The following is a 20,085-nucleotide window of genomic DNA, read 5'->3' as shown; positions in this document are numbered from 1 at the left end:
TGCTCATGGGATGTGGGCCAAGATTGGCCGGGAGCTAACCCTCCCCTCTTGCCCAGGAAGAGTCCTAGCAGAGGCAAGGAACCGCAAGCTTCTGCAAGGCAGACGCTACCCTCCCCATTTGGGGACCACACAGTGCCTAGCATGGTGCCAGGCACATAGAAGGTGCTGGGGAGTGTCTGACCAGATAGATGAATACTTGGGTGGCTGTGAGTGCCCTTCTGTCTCAGGAACTGTCAAAGAGGCTGCCAAGTGCCAAATGCCCACAGTTCCATTCAGCAAAGTAAAGCATTGGGCATCTGCTAAGTGCTGGGTGGGTGTTAAGAGTTCCAAAGATAACTCCAGGGGCAACATGGGAAGGGCCTGGCGCCCCCAGGAGCAGGCAGTGCTGCCCTGAAGGAACTCAGTCTCCTGAGCAGACACAAGCTGAAGTGGGTGAGGACGCATCAGAGGTGAGAAGATGCTGCAGTGGGGGCGGGTGAGTGTCCGTCCCCAGAAGCCCAGCCCTGGAATCCTGCTGCCGGGAAGGCTGAGTCATAAGGGCCGATAAGGGCCGCACCTCACTGCCACACCGAGCGTGTCACGTGGCAGTCTGGACCAGGAAAAGCAGCGAGCAGGGAGGGAAGCAGGGGCTTGTTGGTCAGGTGGCAGGAACGGGAGCAGGAGGCAGGGGCTAGAGATCTTTGCTTCCTTCCACTAACCCTTCTCAGGACCTCCCAACTCTTATGACCAGCTCCCTGCCACTTGGAAAGGACACTCGGCCCACAGAGATCCCCATCAAGGAGGTCCTGGGCCCTGCCTCAGAGAACTGGCTGGAACTGATTGGAGACCAGACTGAGGCAAACTTCCCTTGGCTTCTCTCCAGCTGCTGGGGGCTCACTCTGATGGCTTTTGAGGCACCCTTCTTTCTCTGGTGGGGTGCCCTCCAGTGCTCATGGGATGTGGGCCAAGATGGGCCCAGAGCCAGAAGTCCTTTGGCTGGCCCAGGGGGAGGCAGCGCCAGGAGGGCTGGCAACACTTTGCTACTGATGCCCTGGAACAGCGACTTCACACTTGGGTTCCACTGCCACCAGGTTGGGTGGGGGAGCCAGACCCAAAAAGAGTTACTGGACGGCTGACAGCTGCCACTGTGCCATGCTGTTTTGTTGTTCCAACCTTCCACCTGGTAGGCTCTGACCACCCACCCCACACAGGCTGTGTACAGAATGCACAGAATGGTCTTCGTCTACCCCTTAGCAGTGAGGGGGCAGCTATTGCCACTGCCGCTGCTTTCTTTCCAGAATCCAGAAATCCCAGCAGCTGGCACAGCTACTATGGCCTGGTTCTCGGGGGACTCTCTTGTTGTACCTCATTTTGGGGTGAGGATCCAGCTCTTCTCGGGGCCTCCCCTTTCTTGAGAGTCATCCTCAGCCCAGGCCACCTCCCAAGAACAGGGGGTGGGAAGCAGGGCTCCCCTCTAGTCTGAGGACCCCCTCTCCTCAGCTTGGCAGACAGACTCATGTCAAAAGCCGCTCTCACACCCCCGCCGCTGCTGGCCCCTCTCACTGCCGCGCTGGCAGAGCCCAGGCGAGGCAGCCAGCCTGGGTACTGAGGAGCCCCCGCCCTCCTGGGTAGGTTTTGGGTCTCCCCTCTTTTTCTCTAGAGAGTTCTACGTTCCTATCCAGTAACAGCCAATGGTGATTGAGCACCCAGGTGCCAAGACTTTGCCAGCTGATCCTAAAGACCCCTCATGACACCCTGGAGTAGGCGCTGTCACCACATCACAGCTGAGCAAACGACTTGGGTCAAGGGGCTGGGAAGGGCTTGCCTGAAACTTGCACCCAGCCCCTCACTTCCTCACCAGTGGCAGGCGGCACTGAGGAACACCATTCAAGTGGCTGGTGCCCAGCACACACCAAACCTGGGGGCTGGGCTGGTGGGAGGCCTGAGTGAGATGGAGCATGTGCAGGGTGTCTGTCTGCCCTCTGCCCGGAGGGCTCAGGTTTGAGAGGGGTCACGAGGAGGGAGCAATAGGCTCCTCAGAGGTGTAGGAATCTGTTTTTTTCCAAGCATTCCAGGGTACAGCTGACGTCGCCAAGTGGATGCACACTGGGCAGTAACATGGAGTGGTCGGGCTATAGGGTTTGGAGGGACTGACCCCCTGGCAGCTGTGCACTGCAGGCAGCTCCTGCATGTATCAGCTTCAGCTGCACTAGCAAGATGTGAAGCCGAACAAGAGTGCTCTCTGTGCTCAGCAGCCAAGCCTAGGAAGTACTTTGGTGTGAGGCTCATGCCCAGGGCTCCAAACACAGATCCAAACGTGGGTCTCCACGTGGGACCTGTGCTGCTGACTCTGCATTTGGGGGAAGCTGGGAAGGGCCCCCACCTTCTCCGGCCAGGCCAGATACGATTCGTAATGGCAGGAGCAGCCCTTCTCCCCGCTCTCCAGCTCCTGGCAGGCCAGGAAGGTCAAAGGGCCCCTCCCTAGGCTGGCCGTGGGAAGACTCACCTCCAACAGGATGGATGGAGACACCCCGCTGTGCCACAGGGACCAGGGGAAGGCAGAAGAGAACAAGGTAGAGCTGTGTTTGCTGGAAGAGGTCATGTGCTGGGAAGGAGGGTACGACACCCATGCCCCCACCCTCAAACCATGCAGGCAACCAGGAAACACAGAGAAGGTGGACACAGGGCTCCGTGGGGACCACAGGGAAGGCTTAACTGGGGGGCGGGAGGGGGTTCCAGACTGAAGCCAGCCTCTTCCCCCTGTGGGAAAGGCCCAGCAATGCCAGCAAGGAGACCTGTGTCCTGAGTGTGCTCGTGAAGGCCAGCGAGTGTTTATTGAAAAGAATCGAGGGAAGGCTGGGGGCACCACCCTCAGGCCTGGATGTGGCTCTTTGCGCTGAAGGCCAAGTAGTAGATCACTAGGCCGATTGCTGCGGCCAGCACCTCAGTGGAGACCCAGGGCCCATTCCACGTGCCCTACAAGAAACAAAGTTAAAAGCCAGCTTGGAAGGTGGAGAGGAGGCAAGTGGACAAGCCAGCTTCGGTCACCCAACGTGAGGGACCCAAAGACACACTGGCCAATCATGGCCCAGTAGGCAGAGAGGACGAGAACCTTCACTCAGCCTTGACCCCCCCAAAACAGAAGAGGTGTGCTGTGTGTTCCTGTTCCCCTGGGACCAGGCCACTCACCCGATGGTCCACGCTGACCGTGAATAGGGGTGGGATGATCGAAATGTCCTCATTATTTCTCTGAGCCTGGAAGGGAGGTGCTGGGGTCAGGAGGCACCGAATGGGCAGCCTGGGTGGGGTGGGAAGGGGTGGGAGAGGCAGGAACACTGGCCCAAGCCACGGAAAAGGAAAGGAGAGAGATGTGCAAGAGACAAATGAGGAAGGGACAGGGGGGGCGGGAGCACAGGAAAGTTGCTGCCTGGCTGGTGAGTTGCTGCCAGAGCCTCCACGACCTGGCCCATCCTGCTCTACGTGAGTGCGGCCCCTAGTGGGCCAGAGCTCCAGGGAGGGGACCACAGGGTGAGCAGGGTAGAGATCGCTGCAGGCACAGGGGTGCCCCTCCTCCTTCGAGCTTCGGAGGGCCTCCAGGCAATCCTCACCTTCCTTAGGAGGCTGTAGGACTCCTCGTCGAAGAATCTGACCTCATACGTGCCCGCATGGGCGCTCTTGTGGTCCAGGCTCCAGGACACCTGGGTTGGGTGTATTTGGCAGGGGGTGGGCATGGTGGACGCGAGAGGACGCCCTGCCAGCACTGACACAGTTACCACTACCAGTAGCCCCTGAGTCCATGAACCCTGACCCTGCTCAACTGGGCCACCCCAAGGCTTCCAGTCATGCCCATGGACAGGTAGCCTCCCCCAGTAACCCCAAACTGGGCATCCCTTACCTGATAACGCCCCACATCCTGACCCCGGGTGACAGGGAATTGTTTTCCACTGACGTCAGCATAAAGAGCCATGTTCTGAGTGAGGAGACAAAGGGAGAGTCACCTTCTTCCCTCTCTGGGCATGGGCTGAGGCCCCACTGTGCTGCCCATAGCAGCGCTAGGGCAGGGAGGCCAGGCCCAGTTGGAGGCTGCAGTGCCTGGCAAGGGACACCGTGCAAGAGCTACAAAGGACGGCCAGCCAACACCCAGAGCTGTGCTAGGGAACCAACACCCCTGACGCATCACTGTCTCTTCTGGTAGGGGGATAGGGTCAGATTCCCCTATGGCCTGACCCAACTTGACCCACAGCAAGCCTGTTAACTGTGAACAGAGGTGGGATGATCAAAATGTCCTTCTTGTTTTTCTTAGCCTGCAAAGGGGGTGCTGGGGTCAGGGGGTGCCAAATGAGCTGCCCAAGGGGTGTTTCATCAAAAGAGTGCTGTACCCAAGAAAGGCTGAACTTCCTGCCAGATGCCGAGGCCATGACTCCTCAATCTTGAACTTACAAAACCCCCACATAGATACACACTCTGGCAAACAGCAGCCAGAAAAGGGATGGAGGAGTCGGGGGGCTGACCCCAGCCCTTTCTCACCTTCCACAGACACTCACTCAGGAAACAGCAGGGTGTCTACCCAGTGTTCCTGCATGTAGGCAAAGCATACCGAGCAGGTTAGGAAAATGATCTTCGAACACTTTCTAGAATCTGGGCTTGCTGGGCCCTGACCTCTCCTGCATCCTGTGAAGTGGAATCCTTATTATCCCTCTGTTGACACAGGCCCTTGGGTCTGTCAACTGCCAGTGAGGTGCACCCATGCCCACCTCTCACCTGGTACTGTCCTGGCTGAACCCCTACTGCCTCACCTGGACCCTGTTCTTGCATGTCAGGGAGATCTCCACGATGAAGACAGTCTCAGTGGAAATGACGGCGTCCGAGGTGGTGTAGTAGGAAGGGGTGATCTGGGGCTCCATGCAGGCCTCTGCTGCGGGGAGGAGGTAGAGAGATGCCTGGGCAAAGCTGGCTTGTGCCTTATGTGTGCTGGGCTGAGGGCAGAAGGGACTGCCCTGGCCCCACCTCCCAGACCCTGTTGAGTAAGGACACACAGGGTCCTTCTGCCCCTGCCAGGTGCGGTCTGGGAGACAGAGCCAAATGCTCAGTCAGAATTGCAGTGGCAAGGGGGTGGAGGGACAGGCATGAAGGCAGGCTGGGGAGGGGCAGGGCAGGCTTCATAGAGGCAGGACCTCGACGCAGTGGGGAAGGAAGAGCAAGCGAGTCTGTGGGGTGGGTGTCAGTGCCTGGATGTACCACAGGGAAGCCACACGACAGCCTGGGGCACCCCAGAAGCCCAGGGGGCCAGGCCAGCCTCAATTCAGAGCCATGCACATCCCAGTTTACTGAAGGTGTCTTCAGGAGAGACACCGAGAGAGTCTTTCAATGAGGGAAAGGGTCTCTGCCCCAGCGTTTCCCAAGGGAAGTAAATGGGAGAGGCTCTGTATCCAGAAGCACAACTTGTCCCCTTCAGTTGGGTAGCCCTGAGAGAAAGGACCCTGCCTGAGGCATCTCCATGCCCGCAGAGGGCCACAGGAAAGGAAGGGTGCCACCTAATCAGGGGGCGTGAAGCAAGTGCTACCCCAAGCGGGAAAGTCCTCAGCCAACTGCTCTTCGAAAGTGGTGTCCTGGCAGAGTGACGGCTCAAGCTGAGGAAGTCAGAGAAGGCTGTGGGTCTGGGCAGCAGGAGGAAGGTGCCAGGGAACGGCGCTGGGGGCGGTTCTCAGAGGCCAGATCCCTCAGGCCCTTCTGTGCCCTAAGCTGGGCCTTTTTCCTGTGGACAGTGTGGAGCCCTGGAGGGTTGACAGCCACGTTTGTCCTTTCGAAACCTCCCTGGCTACAGCGCGGGGAAATCCTGTGGGGTGGGCGACAAGGGTGCAGAGGCAGGGAGGCCAGTTAGGCTGGCAAACTGTTCCAGGCACCAAGGGCGGTGGCCTGAAGTAGGCAGGAAAATGAATGTGCAGCCCCTGCCCAGTCCAGGCCCCCAGACCTGGTGCTGGCTGCTGCAACAACCTCCTAAACATAAACACACTTCTGGACTCCAGTCAGCGCTCGACCCCACCACCAGGTGTTGAGAATCTGTCTAGAATGGAAATCGATGGGACTATGGCTCAACTCTGCCAGGACCCTGGTAAGGATAGGCCAGGGCCTCAAGAAAAAGCAAGTCTTCGGCGTGGCACCCAAGCCCCGCTCCGCTCCTTGGCTCCCTAAGGCCCGGCTCTCGCTCTCCGCCCCTCTGTACGGAACATCCTGCTCCTCTCATCCTTAACTCTCACTTGCCAGGGAAGCCTGGCCCGCAACGCCCCGGCTCAGGTGGCTCCTCTCCGCCAGCCCTGTTTCTTGGGGCTGTAGAGCTTTGCTACCGGTCCGACCCTCCTCCGGGCCCAGGACTGGGACGAGGGACTTGTGTCACCTTCCCTACTGGTACTGGGGCAGAGAGCACGGTAGAGGCTCTGAGACTCTTCTTCGCACAAGCAGCCAAGGGAAAGATTTGGCTGTTTCTTCCAGCAGCCTGACTGCTGGGTAAACGTGCGTGTGATGCTTTGGTCGCCGCGCCCCGAGCCACCTGCCTCTCGAAGGAAGGCCTGGCCCGCAGCGACGGGCCCCGGGAGGGGTCAGACCTCCGCTTCGCCAGCACCACTCCTCCCCCCAGAACCACCTGCCGTGGGACAAAGGCTCGCCAGAAACAAGCTCCGGCCAGGCCGCTACCTGAACAGCAGGAGAGGCCAGACAGCAGGAGTAGCGCCAGGGCGCCGAGAGATCCCATCGCCACCATTGCCTCTTCTCTGCCGAGGGGACAAGAGAGCGAGCTCCCGCGAACACGAGGGGCAGACGAGGAAGCGCGACGCGTAAGAGGATGCGGCAGCCAATTGTGCGCCGGCCGGCCGCGCCGGCCTCGTGACGTCGCTGGCGGCACTGACGTGTCCCCTCCCCGAGCCCGGGCTCCAGTTCGTCGCACCTCCCCCAAGATGGCGGCGGCGCTCGAGGCGCCGGAAGAGGGCCTGGGAACCCGTGCGGCCGCGCGCGTGCGCAGTGCCGGGCTCACGCCTGCCCCCGGGACTTCGCCGAACTCTCGCGATACCGGTGTCTGCTTGTGGGGACGTACGGCGGCTCCTACTTTCCGTCATGGCGCTGAAGGTGGTGATGGCCGCCGGCGGCGCTATGAAGGCAGTGCTCAGGCCAGCCGTCCTCTGCCGCCCTTGGGAGGTGAGGGGGAAGCAGGCCACGGGATGGCCGCAGCGCTCGCTGAGGGGCGGTGGGGCAGCCACTCCTGGAGCAGCCTGGAGTCCTATTGGCTGTGGGTCCCACGAGGGGCGGGGAGAGGGGCTCACGCCGGGGTTGATTGGCCGCCTCCGCGGTGAGGGAGAGTGGCCGAAGTGGGCCGGGGCAGGCTCCCCCAGGGGTCTGCATCTGGTGGCGGGGGATTCCGGACAGGCCAGGAGGGTGGGCCGCGGCGGCCGGGTGCCACCTCCCTGGTGTCCTTGTGGGAGCCCTCCTGAGGCTGTCACGTGTTCCGGCCAGCCAGGTTCCTAGCGCCTCGCGAATCCCGTTCCCAGACTCAATTTCTCCTCGGGTTTCCTTTTCGTGGACCGCTTTGCCACCTTTCTCGGGGCAGGTGGAGAATCGGATTTTGCCAGTCACCCTTGATCCCTCCCATATTCTTAGAGTCCCTGGTGCTTTCCCCCCAGGCGCCTGGAATTAGAGGCTGGCAGGGGAGGGAGGCCGCGGGACCTTTGATTCTGCAATTCTCTGTATGGGGTCTTGGTTATTCAGGTTCGATTCCTCTCTCCTTACACACATTTAAGACGAGGATAACTTAGGTCCTGGGTGGGTTGTAAGCTATCTGAAGCAGCAGCGAGCCAGCACTGGTCCTGGGGCCGAAGCCTGCTCCTGCAGGCTTTTGGTGAAGACATTTGTCTTCTCCCTGACGTCTATGTGTGTGCTTGTGTGTGTACAGCGTTGGGGCAGGAGTGGGCTGCAGTGAACAGTTGGTAGCCAGGCGCTGTCTTGCCCTGAGACTGATTGTCCTAGCTATGGGAGCCCTTAGAGAGGAGCCCCATAGATTGGATCCTGCTAGTTGGGACCTCATGGTAAAGCACGCAGCTACCATTGGCACATGATCCGACAGAGCTGTGCCAAAGAAAGAAGCCTCAGTAAGATGGAGTGTAGGAGCCCCTCAACGGGAGCTCTTACCACCCTGGACCGCTTTGTTTTTGTGGAACTAACAAAGGATGATGGATGATGCAGACCCGTGCATATCTCTTCCTGCCTCATACCGGGCTCCTTGGATTGGTATCTCACTGGGGTGTGAGGCAGAGCCTTTGGAACCCAATGCAGGAAGGGGCCTGCATGTGTACAGCAAGGTCAGGGAAGTCTCTATCTGGACGTGTCTCTGGGTCTTTGGCCGAAACCTGAAAGAACATCTGGCAGAGGGACCAGGTGTGGGAGAGGTTCAGCCCTGGTGGAATTACTGCTGGGAGCTGCAGGAGTCAGCCCTGCTTCCCCCAGGGATGCCAGCCTTAAACTCCGACCTGAGGGGCTGATGTGGTGAGGGGGCTGCATGCTTTAGCACAGCCTGTCAGCCCTGCTAGGGACTATGCACAGCTTGCGTGCCTCCTCTTGCTTAATCTTTCCAACAGTCACATAATAAAGTAGGTGCCTCTATTTTGTGCATTTCAGATGAGGACATGAAGCCATCCCGAGTAGTGGATGGTGGATTTGGACTGAGGTCTCCCTGGTCGCCCTGTCTTTCTTCATATTCTGATGTGCTTCACTCAGGAAATGTTCCTTTTGTCCCAGCTCTGGCTGGTTTTGGGGTGTCAGCGGAGGACCAGACAGACACGGCCTCTGCTCTCAGGGGCATAGGGATTGGGGAGAGAGCAGGGCAGCAGTAACCTAGGGAGATGTCCCTAGATGGTAGGGGGCAGGGAGTGGGTGGGTAGGGCCTTGGGAGCCCAGCTCAGCAGCCTTAGGGGGTCAGGGAAGGCTTCCTGGAGGAAGGGCTGTCTAAGCCACCTTCTATGAACTTGTGTAGAGAGCCTACAAATAAGATAAATCCAGATACTGGTAAGTGCTAGAAAGAAGACAGAAAAGTCCCAAGTGTGCCTGTGGCTGCAGGTCCAGGTGCCACATAGATCAGCTGAGGTACCCTGGGGGCTCTGCCCCCAGTGGCCACCCCCTTGTAGCCCCTCGCTTGGGCCAGTGAGTGGCACACCTGCCCTGCCAGCACACAGGCAAGTGGGCTCCTCATGAGTACCAGCCAGGCAGACCCAGACCAGGAATGGTCAGCCTCCACCTGAGCCTTCTGGACTTGTCCCGGGAAGGCCCTGCTCTTTGTAAACTGGCCATAGTGCCGCTGCTTTTGTTTGGCTGGAACGCTCTGCAGCTGCCTAGTGGGCAGGTGGACCTTGGCTCTGCCACTACTTCCTCGGGTGTGTTCCTAGGTGGGCACAGCAGGGAGGGGAGGAAAGCCCTCCTGCAGAGGGACCTGGGACACAGGCTCTTTGCTCCAGGACAGTGGGTCACTCTCAGCACCTGGCACCTTTGGCTCAGGCAGCTTTTGCTCTGAAGCTGTCAGGTGTGGCACGGCGTGACTAAACAAGGCTGTTTCCCAGTCAGGGGGTTGGGGACGTTCATTGTCCATCTAGGTCACGAAGCAGTTTTGCTGTCCTTTATGAAAACCCTCCTACAGGTTGATGTCTGTTATCAATCTTCCAGAAATGGCTGGATTTCCCTAAATGTGTGCTTTTGATTTCCAACTCTGAAGGGCTGTTCCCCAGGGCCCGGCAGTGCTTGTCTCCGGGAGGCCAGGAGCTATCTTCTTATCTCCCTGTTCTGCTTTTTCCACAGTGACCTTATGCTGCTTTTGTAGTAAGAAAAAATGATAAACGATAAAATGATCATTGTCTTAGACCAGTGGTTATAATTATTTTCCTATTGTACCATGTTTAGTTTGCTAATTTTTTCGTATTACAAACATTGCTGAGCAGGAATAATTGGCCCCAAAAGAATAAGAAGTGGAAAAAACCAAAAACGAGTGGGGGACACAAAAGCATTTCAATAAAGTGCCTAAGAACTGGAGGAGCAGAAAGGGTTGGAACAGCCTTCAGTGGTTCATCCGTGGGCCAGTCCTGGGACACAGAGGCTGTGCAGCCATTTGTTGGGTGCTGTTCACTGGGGGGTGGTGCACGGGTAGGGGCCTGGCTGGGCTCGATGGGGACAGTCCCTCTTCCCTGCGGAGAGCTCTGCCAGCTCTTGCCAACATCACTTTTTGGGCTGGATGACAAACACTGGCATTTGGCTTCTCTTTGCCAGGTTCTAGGTGCCCACGAGGCCCCCCGGAGGAGCATCTACTCAGTAAGTACCTGGCCGTGTGTGTGCTCGTGCATGTGTGCGCGTGCATGTCTGTGTGTGTTCACGTGTGTGTGTGCACGCACCTCCGCCTCTTTGCTCCTGGCCCTCCGGGTCCTCCCCTCTGAAGCATGGTCTCTAGAGGTCACCCGCCCCTGGCCCTTCCCTTGTGCCCCAACCTTGGCTGATCCGTGTCTTCTTCCTTTCTGTCCCCTCTAGCAACAAACAATTGTGAGTATTCTTCTCCTCCTCTGCCTGTTAGATTCAGGGGGCTCGGAGTTGCTTTGAGGTTGACTCAAGTCCAGGTGGGAGTGGGGGCTGCTGCAACCAGGGAGCCCCTGATGAGCAGCCCTGTCTGGGATGGCAGTGTCCAGAGCTGTCATCTCTTGACTGGTCAGCCTGTGGGATCAATGCTGGTGGGAAGAAGGGAACCAGCTTGAGCTCCTGGGTAACGAGCTGGGGAACATGTGCAGATACCAGAAGGTGTGCCCTCCCCTTCCCCTTCCTCCTCCTTTTAGCCTCCGTCAGCTAAGTATGGTGGGCGGCACACTGTGACTATGATCCCAGGGGACGGCATTGGGCCAGAGCTGATGTTGCATGTCAAGTCTGTGTTCAGGTATGGAGCCCCTGGGCCCACTTCCCTTTGCCTCACCCCGTAGGGAAGGTTGTGCCCTGGGCCCAGCCAGGGGGGCCCTGAGAACTGTGTGTTAAGAGGAACAGTGAGCCCAGAAGCCCACCAGCGGGTGCTGTGCCCGAGCACCTGATGAGGTGGTGGCAGGAGGGACTGTAAGCCTAAGCCTTCTGTCCCAGTTCCTCTGACCCCTCCTGGGCTGGCCTGGGCACAGGGAAGTTGGCATCTATCCTACTAATAGCGTGCATTGAGGAGTTCAAGTGCATCCCCGTCAGTTGGTGCAGATGGGCCCAGTCTCTAAGCCAGAGCTGGGTCAGAGCGGGCAGCAGCCTGGCAGGCCTCTTAGAGGAGGTGCAGGGGAGACCTTGGGCCAACCCCTGACCTGGCTCTGCCCCAGACATGCGTGTGTGCCGGTGGACTTTGAAGAGGTGCACGTGACCTCCAATGGTGATGAAGAGGACATCCGCAATGCCATCATGGCCATCCGTCGGAACCGTGTGGCCCTGAAGGGTGAGCTTGGGGACTGGGGGCCAGGATGGGGCACTGTGCATGATTCCTGTCACCTCCAAGTTGACTCTTGTGGGGCCCCATGGCTCCGATTTCAGGGCTTTTCTGGCTAGAGAGGACCCCTGTATTGGAGACTGGGCGGAAGCTTCTGTGGGACTGTTCACGCTATGATTCTGAGGTCTTGGTGGCAGTAGGCTGTGTGTGAGCCTGTCCAGGGACAGGCTGCCTCCTGCTCCTCCTTCCTTCCTGAGGCAGCCTCTCTGTTGGGGTCAGCTTTGCCCCCCGCCCAAGTCTTTCTCCACAAACCAGCCGTCACAGAGACGTAGTGCTGCCCCTCTGCCTGCCCCCTCTGCCTGAGTTTGTCTTGGTCTGCTCCAGGTTGGTAAACTGCCTCCGTCCTTCACCCTGCACTCTTCAGCCACTCACTCGCTTTGTGGGAGGAGCGTGTGAGCAAAGGCGAGCCCAGGTAGGGCCCCAGGTCCCCGTAGTCACGAGGGGTCTACCTGCCGGCCACAGGGTGCCCTAGGCACTCTGGGCGAAGGCAGTGTGGCAGGGTGGAGGTCAGAGGGGCAGGCAGCCCTCTGGGCTGCTGAGAAAGGCCTCTCCGCCTGGCACCTTCTGACCACCTTCTCCCAGTGGCTATTGGGCCCCTGCTTCCCTTCCTCTGGGTGCCCTGGCAGGGCCATGTGGCCTTTTCCAGGCAGCCCCTGCCCACACCTGGGCTGGGCTCACGTGGCGCTCAACACAAGGCCTGGCAGTAACCCTGGCCAAGGTCACCTTGCTGGCGCTGGCCTGACCAGCCAGCCTGTTAATAAGCAGGAGTGGTTTCTTTCTGTCAAGCCAGACCCTGGGCATGGAATGGCAGGGTCTCCTGGCCAGCTGCCAACCGTCATTCACGCATTCATTTGTTCACTCACTCATTCAGTGAACATTGATTGAGTGCCTGCTGTGTCCCAGGGCTCTTCTAGGTCCTTGAAACCCATCAGTGAGCACACACACCTTTCTTCCCTAATGGGATGTATGTTGGAAGTTACATTCTAGTGTCCCATGAAGTGTTTTTGCTGCTGAAAGCCATCCTCTGCTATTAGAACAGCCCTTGGTGCACATTCCTGGGGTCAGGAAAGGGAGTACAGCAGCACGGGTGAGCCTGGGGGCCTGTCTCCAGCCAACTTGTCTTGTTTCTGTTCCCTAGGCAACATTGAAACAAATCATAACCTGCCACCGTCCCACAAATCCCGAAACAACATCCTTCGGTGAGAGCCGAGTGCACGAGGCAGTGGCTTTGTGGAGGCCAGGGTGGGATGTGCCAGCTGCCAGTCAGGCCTAGCCTACCTCTTTCTCTGTTTCCCTCCCAGCACCAGCCTGGACCTCTACGCCAATGTCATCCACTGTAAGAGCCTGCCAGGAGTAGTGACCCGGCACAAGAACATCGACATCCTCATCGTCCGGGAAAACACCGAAGGCGAGTACAGCAGCCTGGAGCATGAGGTGGGCAAGTCCTGGGTGACCCTCTTGGGTTACGGGGCACTGAGATGAGCTTGGCCAGGGTCAGTGTTGAGGGGAGGCCTTAAGGAACCAGTAGAAGAGGTGTACCCCCAAGGGCAGGGGGCCGTGCCCAAGGGAGAAGCTGGAAATACTCAGAGACAGGGCTGCTTCCCTCTGTGACCCTGTCACACCAGCTTGCTCAGCCAGCTTGGCTCTCCAGTGGGCTCCCTGAGGATAGGCTTTGACAGGACACGGGTGTCTTGTCCTTTGTCCCCTTGTCAGAGTGTGGCAGGAGTGGTGGAGAGCCTGAAGATCATCACGAAGGCCAAGTCCCTGCGCATTGCCGAGTACGCCTTCAAGCTGGCCCAGGAGAGCGGGCGCAAGAAAGTGACGGCCGTGCACAAGGCCAACATCATGTATGTCCCCTCCCTCCCACCCTCTCTGCAAGCAGCCTGCGTGGGCCTGCTCTCAGGGACTTGAGGTCTAGGACCCTGGCCACCTATCAGTGGGGCCACACCCAGGTGTGTGCCCTGCTGCCTCTGAGGGAAGGTGGAACAGGATTATGCTTGTCCTGCCCTGAGGGACACCTTAGAAGTTAGACCTCAGCCTTCCACAGTCCTCTGCACGCCCTGTCCCTCCAACTGCCTATTGCGATGGGTCCAGCCAATGTCCCATGTCCCCTCAGGAAACTGGGTGATGGGCTCTTCCTCCAGTGCTGCAGGGAAGTGGCAGCTCGCTACCCCCAGATCACCTTTGAGAACATGATTGTGGACAACACCACCATGCAGGTAGTTAGCCCGCCTGGCTCTCTCACCTCCCGTCGTGGGTGCCCTGGGCTTCTTGCACCGGTGCTCCCAAGTCTGCTCCTCAGCCCCCTCCTTGTCCTGCAGCTGGTGTCCCGGCCCCAGCAGTTTGATGTCATGGTGATGCCCAATCTCTACGGCAACATCGTCAACAACGTCTGCGCAGGGCTGGTCGGGGGCCCAGGCCTCGTGGCCGGGGCCAACTATGGCCACGTGTATGCGGTGTTTGAGACAGTGAGTGCCACCTCCACCGTGCCACGTGGGACAGCCCTGCCGTCTGTCTCCTTAACAGCCCTTGGGAGGTGCCCTTCGTGTACTGTGCTGCTCCCCGTTCCCAGTGCACTCGGTGGTTTTTAGGATATCCAGAGTCATGCAGCCATCACCTCTATCCAAGTCCAGAATGTTTTTGTCACCCCGAAAGGAAACCCCATAGCGGTTAGCAGTCTCTCCCCCTGCCCCTCCCCAGCCCCCAGCACCCCTCCTCTGCTGTCTGTCCTGGACACTTCACATGAGTGGAACCACCCCCCGTCCTTCGTCCTGCCTTTTCCAGGCTACAAGGAACACAGGCAAGAGTATTGCCAATAAGAACATCGCCAACCCCACGGCTACGTTGCTGGCAAGCTGCATGATGCTCGACCACCTCAAGTGAGTGGCTCTGGTGCCCGGCCGCTGGCCCCTGGCCAGCCCTAGGCCCCGAGGACTGAAGGCTGTTTTCTCTCCTCTAGGCTCCACTCCTATGCGTCGTCCATCCGCAAGGCCGTCTTGGCGTCTATGGACAATGAAAACGTGAGGCTCCTCTGGTCCTCCTCCTGCCCCCTCCACCCCCGCCTCCCTTTCTCTCGCCCATGTTGAGCTAGTGCGACCAGTCTGAGGGGCTGGAGCTGGCAACCCAGCACTGACTGCAGCCCCAAGGGAGGGTGGTACCAGGTAAGGCAGGGCTTCTGGCCTTAGCTGGTACCACTGCCCTTCTGGTGGCAGTTCCAGCCCCTGCAAGCCATGGGAGACCGTGAACAGCCATGGGCCACTTATGGGGTAGGGGTGGGTGATTGGCGGGGCCTGGGATGTGCCCGAGCTTGCCCTTCTCCTACAGATGCACACCCCAGACATCGGGGGCCAGGGCACTACGTCCGAAGCCATCCAGGACATCATCCGCCACATCCGCATCATTAATGGCCGGGCTGTGGAGGCCTAGGTTGGCCCTGGGACCGTGGAAACCCACTCCCAGAACCCCCCTTCTCACTCCAGCACTCTGGTCAGTGCGGTAGGCAGACCCCAGAATAAACGAGCTTTTACCCTGGACCTCTGTCACATGCCTCCCTCAGTCCAGGACGGTGGTGTTCCAGTTCACACTTTATTAAGAAAGAACCACACACACTTTCCCACTCAGAGGACCCTCGAGGAGGATGTTGGGCACAACAAATTCTGAGAGATGGGCCTGGCCCCGGCATCGATCTGCTTAGCCATGGGGAGGAGGGGGCTGGCTTCCCCTCAAGGCACTGAGAGCGGGGGGCAGAGCCTGGCCTGCCCTAAGCTGCCCAAAGCCATGTGGGGCTAGGGGTTGAGCCAGGGGTGCTGGAGACAGTCGGCCGCGCTGGCCCGCTTCTCGGGGATGTACTCCATCATGGGCAGCAGGAAGGCGCTGAACTGCGTGGCCTGCTCCAGGGGCCACTCGTACTTCTCCATGAGCACCTCGTACAGGCCCCAGTGCTTGAGGTTGTGGATGTGCCGCAGCTCTCCTGGGGGCAGGGGAGGCGGCGTCAGGCTCTGCACGCCTGCCTGCACTTGGCTGCTGGGACCCAGCGTACCCTCTATTTCAGAATCTGAGGTCCCCGCCCCAACCTCCCCATAGCCAGGTGGCTTGAGCCTGCTCGGCCCACACCTCTGCGGTTGAAGAACTCTCGGGAGTAGCGGCCTGAGAGGGCGAAGGCCGGGGGGATGTCCCCCAGGAGCTCCACGATGTGAGCGATGTGGTCTGTGGGCAGAGAGGGGTTGGGAGGCCTGTGGGAGGCTGGGAGGCCCCAGGGCTGCGCAGGGCCTGCCGCTCCCTCCTACCCTCATCACGACTGTAGTCTTCTCCAGAGTGGGGCTCAAACAGGTAGTCGCCGGTGGCCAGCTCGAAGGCCTGGAAGCGGGAGAGGGTGAGGCTGTGGCAGGCAGGCCGGCCCTAGGCGGGGGGCAGGCGGGCCTACCATGCACGCTGTGCTCCAGATGTCTGCGGGGGGGCCGTACTCGGCGCCGATCAGAACCTCCACGGCCCGGTACTGCCGTGTCTGGATGTCTTCGGTGAAGTGCTTGTGCTGGAGGCAAGGGGAGTCCTGGGGACAGCATCCGGGGCCGAGCCTGGCCTATCCCGCCGACCCCCACTCCTGCCGTGCACCTTCGTTTGTGCACCCAAGGAGCTCGGCGGGGCTTGCTCTCATGTCCTCAGAGGGGCTGGCCCCTTCCCACTGGTCCCCTGCCCCTAGCCATGGCTCACTTCGGTGGTTTGGGCCCATGGCATGCAGCAGACCGCAGCTCTGATCAAGTGGGCCGCTGAATGAGCCTTGGCTGAGCCACTGGGTCGTGTGCACTCTAGGCCCGGGGAGGGGCTCCCCAAGAGCAGGCCTGAGCCTCCACCCTCAGACCAGGGTCCCCAACTGTGCTCTCCAAGGCTTGCTCATACCACCCAGCAGGCGTTCCCCAGGTCTGCGATCTTGATCTTGATCTTGTCTGCATTTTGGGGCTCCAGGGGGTTCACCAGGAGGTTTGAGGCACCAAATGGTGCTGGGGAGGGAAGAGAAGGGAGAGTGCCTGAGGCGGCCTGGCTTCTCTCAGGCCGGCCCGCCCGCCGCCCGCCATCTGCCACCCAACTCACTGCTGGGTGAGAGGAGGCCCCCGGTCTCGCGCTGATTGGACGAGCCTGAGAGGATGGAGCACGAGGCGGGAGAGAAAAGGGAGCCCGAGAAGCCTGAGGTCTGTGAGCTGGGGCTGAGGCTGCGGTTGCCCCCTGGGGCTGGGGAGGACGACGCAGGGGAGGGGCCTGACCGGGTCCCCTCGGGGTGGCAGCCCGAAGAGGAGGTGGAGCCGCTGCCCCCCTCTAGTCTGGAGCCAGAGTCTGGGGAGATGGGGAGGAGGAGGCGTGTGAGCAGACGCCCCTGCGGCCGCATGTGCGTTGGCAGCCCGGCGCGCCCCTGCCCTCACCCTCGGCCTGTGCCTCCATGGCCTCCAGCCTGTGCAGGTCCCGCAGCCGCTCCTCCAGCAGCCGCTTCTGCTGCTTCCGTTTACGCCTCAGCTTCTTCCTCTTGTTTTTGGACAGCTTACCGGTCTGCCGTCAGAGCCAGGGTCACCCCAGGGTTCCTGTCGCCCTCCCCAGTCAGCCTTTGCCATGGCCTGCACACCTCACAAGTGACAAGGCCTCCAGACCCCAGGGCTCCCATGGATGCCGGAATGTGGCGCCACCACTGTGGCCCGCCTCTTGGTACCAGCCCCTCACCCATCTCCCTGCCTCACCTCCTGTCCCTCTACTCTCTAAAGGTCTGCTTCAGACGGCCCCCTGTCCCCTCACAGCCCCAGCTGAGGCGACCTGAAGTAACCGTCAGGGGAAGACACACATCCTTCCACTGAGGGGTGAGCCCAGTGGCCACCAGGGGTATTTCGAGGTGCGTGACCCACCCTACATATCACCCTCATCTGAACCACCCAGAAGTGCCACCACAGGTGACCCATGGAGGTGGGGAGGGGCGGAACCAGTGTGGCTGAGGAGGTGAGCTCTGCGGAGATGGCCTCCAGCTGACTCAGATGGGGACAGGAGACAAAGGCAAAAAGGGGTGCCCCAACTTACCAGGACCTCCTGGGGGGCAGTGCTGACTGGGGTGCAGGTGGGGGATGGGGAGAGAAAAGAGTGGAGACTCAGGCAGGGGCAGAGGCCCAGAGGCCCCAGCCCAGCCCCACACAGGCTCCTAGTACCTGTGGAGCGGGACGGGGGTGGCGCCCCTGACTGCTGCCACTCTGTGGCCTCAGCAGCCAGGCGCCTGATGTAGGCGTCACCCACACACAGCAGAATGTTCTCGGGCTTGATGTCTGTGTGGATGATCTTGCACTTGGTGTGGAGGTAGTCCAGGCCACGCAGCACCTGAGAAGAGCCACACCTGAACTCCAGCGGCTCCACCCAGGCTGGGCTGGGATGCCTGGTGGGCAGCACTCACCTGCCTCATGATGCTCTTCACGCAGGGCACAGGCAGGCCCTGGTAGTTGGACTTGATGATCCACTTGAGGAGTTGGTGGCCCAGGACCTCCAGCACCATGCACACATCTGTGGCTTGGAGTGAAGGGTGGCCGGTGGGAGCGTAGCTGGGTCACAGTCCCGCCCACCCTCGGGGGGCGTCAACAAGGCTTGGGCAGTGAAGAGGTGGGGGAGGCAGGGCTTGCCCTGAGCAGTCCTGGTGGTCACCACTGTCCTAGCGTCCTTATTTAGAGTGTCCCTATCACTCTCAGAAGCATACCAACTGGGATCGTACATTTCGTGGTCATGGTAGAGACAGGGCACTGGAGAAACAGACATAGAGGCCTCTCAGGCCAGCCCCACTCCTATGCCCAGCTATGCTCAGGGGCCTCTTGGCAGTCCCCAAAGGGAAGGCACTGCCATGGAGGCACCCCTGCCTTCTGGGGGTAACTCAGCAACATCGACGGATAACCACTGCCAACCTGGTTACCCACTCCTTGCCTCCACTCCTGTTAACACCAATCCCCAAAGGGATGGGGTCATTTCATAGACTAGTGTTACTGGAAGGGATAAAGCCCCATTGTGCAGATGAGCAAACTGAGGCCCTAGTAGCTAGGAAGGCATGAGTTGGCCCCTTTGCTGTCACACTGCTTTGTTCATCCTGCAAAGGATACGGACTCCATTAACCCCTGAAATCCTGAAGTCATCAATGAGCTGGACAATGGTCTCTCTTTTGGGGTCACTGGGGTCACTGTCCCGGACCTGGAGCAAAAGCCAAGGGGCCACAGATGGCTCCAACCTGCCCCTCACCAGCTGCTCCCCTCATTGTCCCCTGAAGTACTTCTGCACCCCCCCAGTCCGGCTCCAGCTGGGCCCTGCTGGAAGGAAGGCTGCCGGCCCCTCCCACCCCTCCAGGCCCTCCCCCTCGGGCTGAGCCAGCTGGAGCCTGCCCCTCCGGAGCCCCGCGGGCCCTGCACCCCATCGCCAGGCCCCAGGACTGCGGGGAGCCGGGAGCGGGCAGGGGAGGCGCCTCACACATTTCAGGAGCCTGATCTCATCCACAGCTGTCTCTGTGTAGTGCCCCGCGCTCTTCACCACTTTCAGGGCCACGAAGCGCTTGCGCCTGCAATACCAAAACCCTTGCGGGCTGCGGGCCCTGGCCAGACCCACAGGGGCAGGATCCCAGCCAGCGCTGGGCCCGGGGATGGGGGGTGGGAAGGGGGCACTCACTGGATGTCCCAGCAGAGCCAGACGGTGGAGAAGTGGCCCCAGCCCAGCTTGCGCACCACGTGGTACCGCCCATTGAACAGGTCGCCGATCTTCACAGGGTAGTAGCCGCCTGCGGAAGGAAGCTGCTAGGTCACGATGGGGGCGTCTCCCGTGCTCCCTGTCCCCCGGGACAGCTCAGCCCTGCTGGCCATCTGGCCCACATGGGCCCGGGCTCCAGGCACCCTCCTCTTCCTGGGCTGTCCCGAGCCTCTGTAGTGGCCCTCTGGCCGCATGCGCCAAGGCCAGGCCTCACCCTTGCAGTAGTCCTTGGGGTCTTCCTGTTCCTCATCATCGGAGCCCAGGAGCCCCTGCAGCATCCGAGGCGCTGGCGTGGCCAGAGCTAGTTCGGAGCCCGAGGACTCGGGCCCGCAGGAGGCCTGTGAGCTGCGGGTGGGGTGGGCGGGCAGTGAGCACGCGAGGCACCAGGGGCCCCGGGCGCCCGGGCCGGGCCCTACCTGCTGCTGCTACCGCTGCTGTCGCCGCCGCCGCCGCCGCCGCCCGTGCTGGCGCTCATCCTGGCCCCGTGGCCCGCAGCTCCGGCGCCCCGGGCGGCTGCTCCTGTGGGGCCCGGCCGTGGCCCGTGCATTTATAGCCTCGGCCGCTGATCTCACCCGCCTTTATAAATAGCCTCCCAGCTGCTCAGCTGTGGGCAAGGTATACAGCGCGGGGAGGGGGCGGCGCGGAGACTGCAGCCCTGGAGAGCCCGGCCCCCAGGCCAAGCCTCCCCCCCCCCCGCTGTGTCCCCGCCCCAGGGCTGGCGGAGGGGGCCACCGCTTGGGATCAGACCCTAGGCTGAGCCTGCACCCCAGGATCGGGATGACACGTACACGGGACAAAACAACCCAGAACCCAGGGGTGACTGCGGGGGCCACCCATGA

General features: G+C 60.5%; 3 protein-coding genes across 6 annotated transcripts; 1 reads left to right on the top strand and 2 right to left on the bottom strand.

Annotated features, from left to right (window-relative positions):
• Positions 1 to 2,779: 2,779 nt before the first annotated feature.
• Positions 2,780 to 7,146, bottom strand: SSR4 (signal sequence receptor subunit 4). 3 transcript variants are annotated; one of them, XM_063083236.1, is made up of 6 exons: positions 7,067 to 7,146; positions 4,776 to 4,891; positions 3,875 to 3,949; positions 3,588 to 3,677; positions 3,169 to 3,234; positions 2,780 to 2,955 (listed from the first exon to the last, which is right to left on the bottom strand). In XM_063083236.1, the coding sequence occupies exons 1-6, from the start codon at positions 7,086 to 7,088 to the stop codon at positions 2,851 to 2,853; spliced, it is 474 nt and encodes a 157-aa protein (XP_062939306.1). In that variant the 5' UTR covers positions 7,089 to 7,146; the 3' UTR covers positions 2,780 to 2,850. The 3 variants fall into 3 exon arrangements, with proteins under 3 accessions (XP_062939306.1, XP_062939307.1, XP_062939305.1); XM_063083237.1 differs by lacking the exon at positions 7,067 to 7,146 and adding an exon at positions 6,670 to 6,972 and having other exon boundaries at positions 4,776 to 4,894; XM_063083235.1 differs by lacking the exon at positions 7,067 to 7,146 and adding an exon at positions 6,670 to 6,838.
• IDH3G (isocitrate dehydrogenase (NAD(+)) 3 non-catalytic subunit gamma) lies at positions 7,031 to 15,036 on the top strand. Of its 2 annotated transcripts, none has more exons than XM_063083233.1 (12): positions 7,031 to 7,167; positions 10,276 to 10,317; positions 10,830 to 10,927; positions 11,340 to 11,452; positions 12,642 to 12,702; positions 12,805 to 12,937; positions 13,217 to 13,350; positions 13,620 to 13,722; positions 13,825 to 13,971; positions 14,288 to 14,382; positions 14,463 to 14,523; positions 14,828 to 15,036. In XM_063083233.1, exons 1-12 carry the CDS (start codon positions 7,087 to 7,089, stop codon positions 14,927 to 14,929), a joined length of 1,170 nt encoding a protein of 389 aa, XP_062939303.1. In that variant the 5' UTR covers positions 7,031 to 7,086; the 3' UTR covers positions 14,930 to 15,036. The 2 variants fall into 2 exon arrangements, with proteins under 2 accessions (XP_062939303.1, XP_062939304.1); XM_063083234.1 differs by lacking the exon at positions 7,031 to 7,167 and adding an exon at positions 7,355 to 7,486.
• A 38-nt stretch (positions 15,037 to 15,074) lies between these two features.
• On the bottom strand, positions 15,075 to 19,779 carry SRPK3 (SRSF protein kinase 3). The gene is made up of 15 exons (XM_063083232.1): positions 19,663 to 19,779; positions 19,461 to 19,591; positions 19,169 to 19,277; positions 18,974 to 19,061; positions 18,613 to 18,700; positions 17,922 to 18,028; positions 17,683 to 17,848; positions 17,558 to 17,583; positions 16,918 to 17,041; positions 16,592 to 16,831; positions 16,400 to 16,500; positions 15,927 to 16,034; positions 15,790 to 15,859; positions 15,617 to 15,709; positions 15,075 to 15,473 (listed from the first exon to the last, which is right to left on the bottom strand). The coding sequence occupies exons 1-15, from the start codon at positions 19,719 to 19,721 to the stop codon at positions 15,289 to 15,291; spliced, it is 1,695 nt and encodes a 564-aa protein (XP_062939302.1). The 5' UTR covers positions 19,722 to 19,779; the 3' UTR covers positions 15,075 to 15,288.
• Between the last annotated feature and the right edge of the window lie 306 nt (positions 19,780 to 20,085).

The sequence above is a fragment of the Cynocephalus volans genome, chromosome X (assembly GCF_027409185.1).
Source record: "Cynocephalus volans isolate mCynVol1 chromosome X, mCynVol1.pri, whole genome shotgun sequence".
NCBI lineage: Eukaryota > Metazoa > Chordata > Mammalia > Dermoptera > Cynocephalidae > Cynocephalus > Cynocephalus volans.
The sequence above is the reverse complement of the archived record's forward strand: the minus strand, read 5'-3'. Positions and strand labels throughout refer to the sequence as shown.

Bases quoted from the DNA above. Each gene is read 5' to 3' on its own strand.
- IDH3G (XM_063083233.1), top strand. From the start codon at position 7,087: ATGGCGCTGAAGGTGGTGATGGCCGCCGGCGGCGCTATGAAGGCAGTG. The intron at 12,938-13,216 runs GTGGGCAAGTCC...TCCCCTTGTCAG, and splicing joins ACAGCAGCCTGGAGCATGAG to AGTGTGGCAGGAGTGGTGGA. The intron at 14,524-14,827 runs GTGAGGCTCCTC...CTTCTCCTACAG, and splicing joins CGTCTATGGACAATGAAAAC to ATGCACACCCCAGACATCGG.
- SRPK3 (XM_063083232.1), bottom strand. From the start codon at position 19,721: ATGAGCGCCAGCACGGGCGGCGGCGGCGGCGGCGGCGACAGCAGCGGT. The intron at 17,849-17,921 runs GTGAGTGCTGCC...GGCTCTTCTCAG, and splicing joins TGAAGAGCATCATGAGGCAG to GTGCTGCGTGGCCTGGACTA. The intron at 17,584-17,682 runs GTACTAGGAGCC...CCTGCACCCCAG, and splicing joins ACCCCCGTCCCGCTCCACAG to TCAGCACTGCCCCCCAGGAG.
- SSR4 (XM_063083237.1), bottom strand. From the start codon at position 6,736: ATGGTGGCGATGGGATCTCTCGGCGCCCTGGCGCTACTCCTGCTGTCT. The intron at 3,678-3,874 runs GTAAGGGATGCC...CACCCAACCCAG, and splicing joins AGGATGTGGGGCGTTATCAG to GTGTCCTGGAGCCTGGACCA. The intron at 2,956-3,168 runs GTGAGTGGCCTG...TGTTTCTTGTAG, and splicing joins CGGTCAGCGTGGACCATCGG to GGCACGTGGAATGGGCCCTG.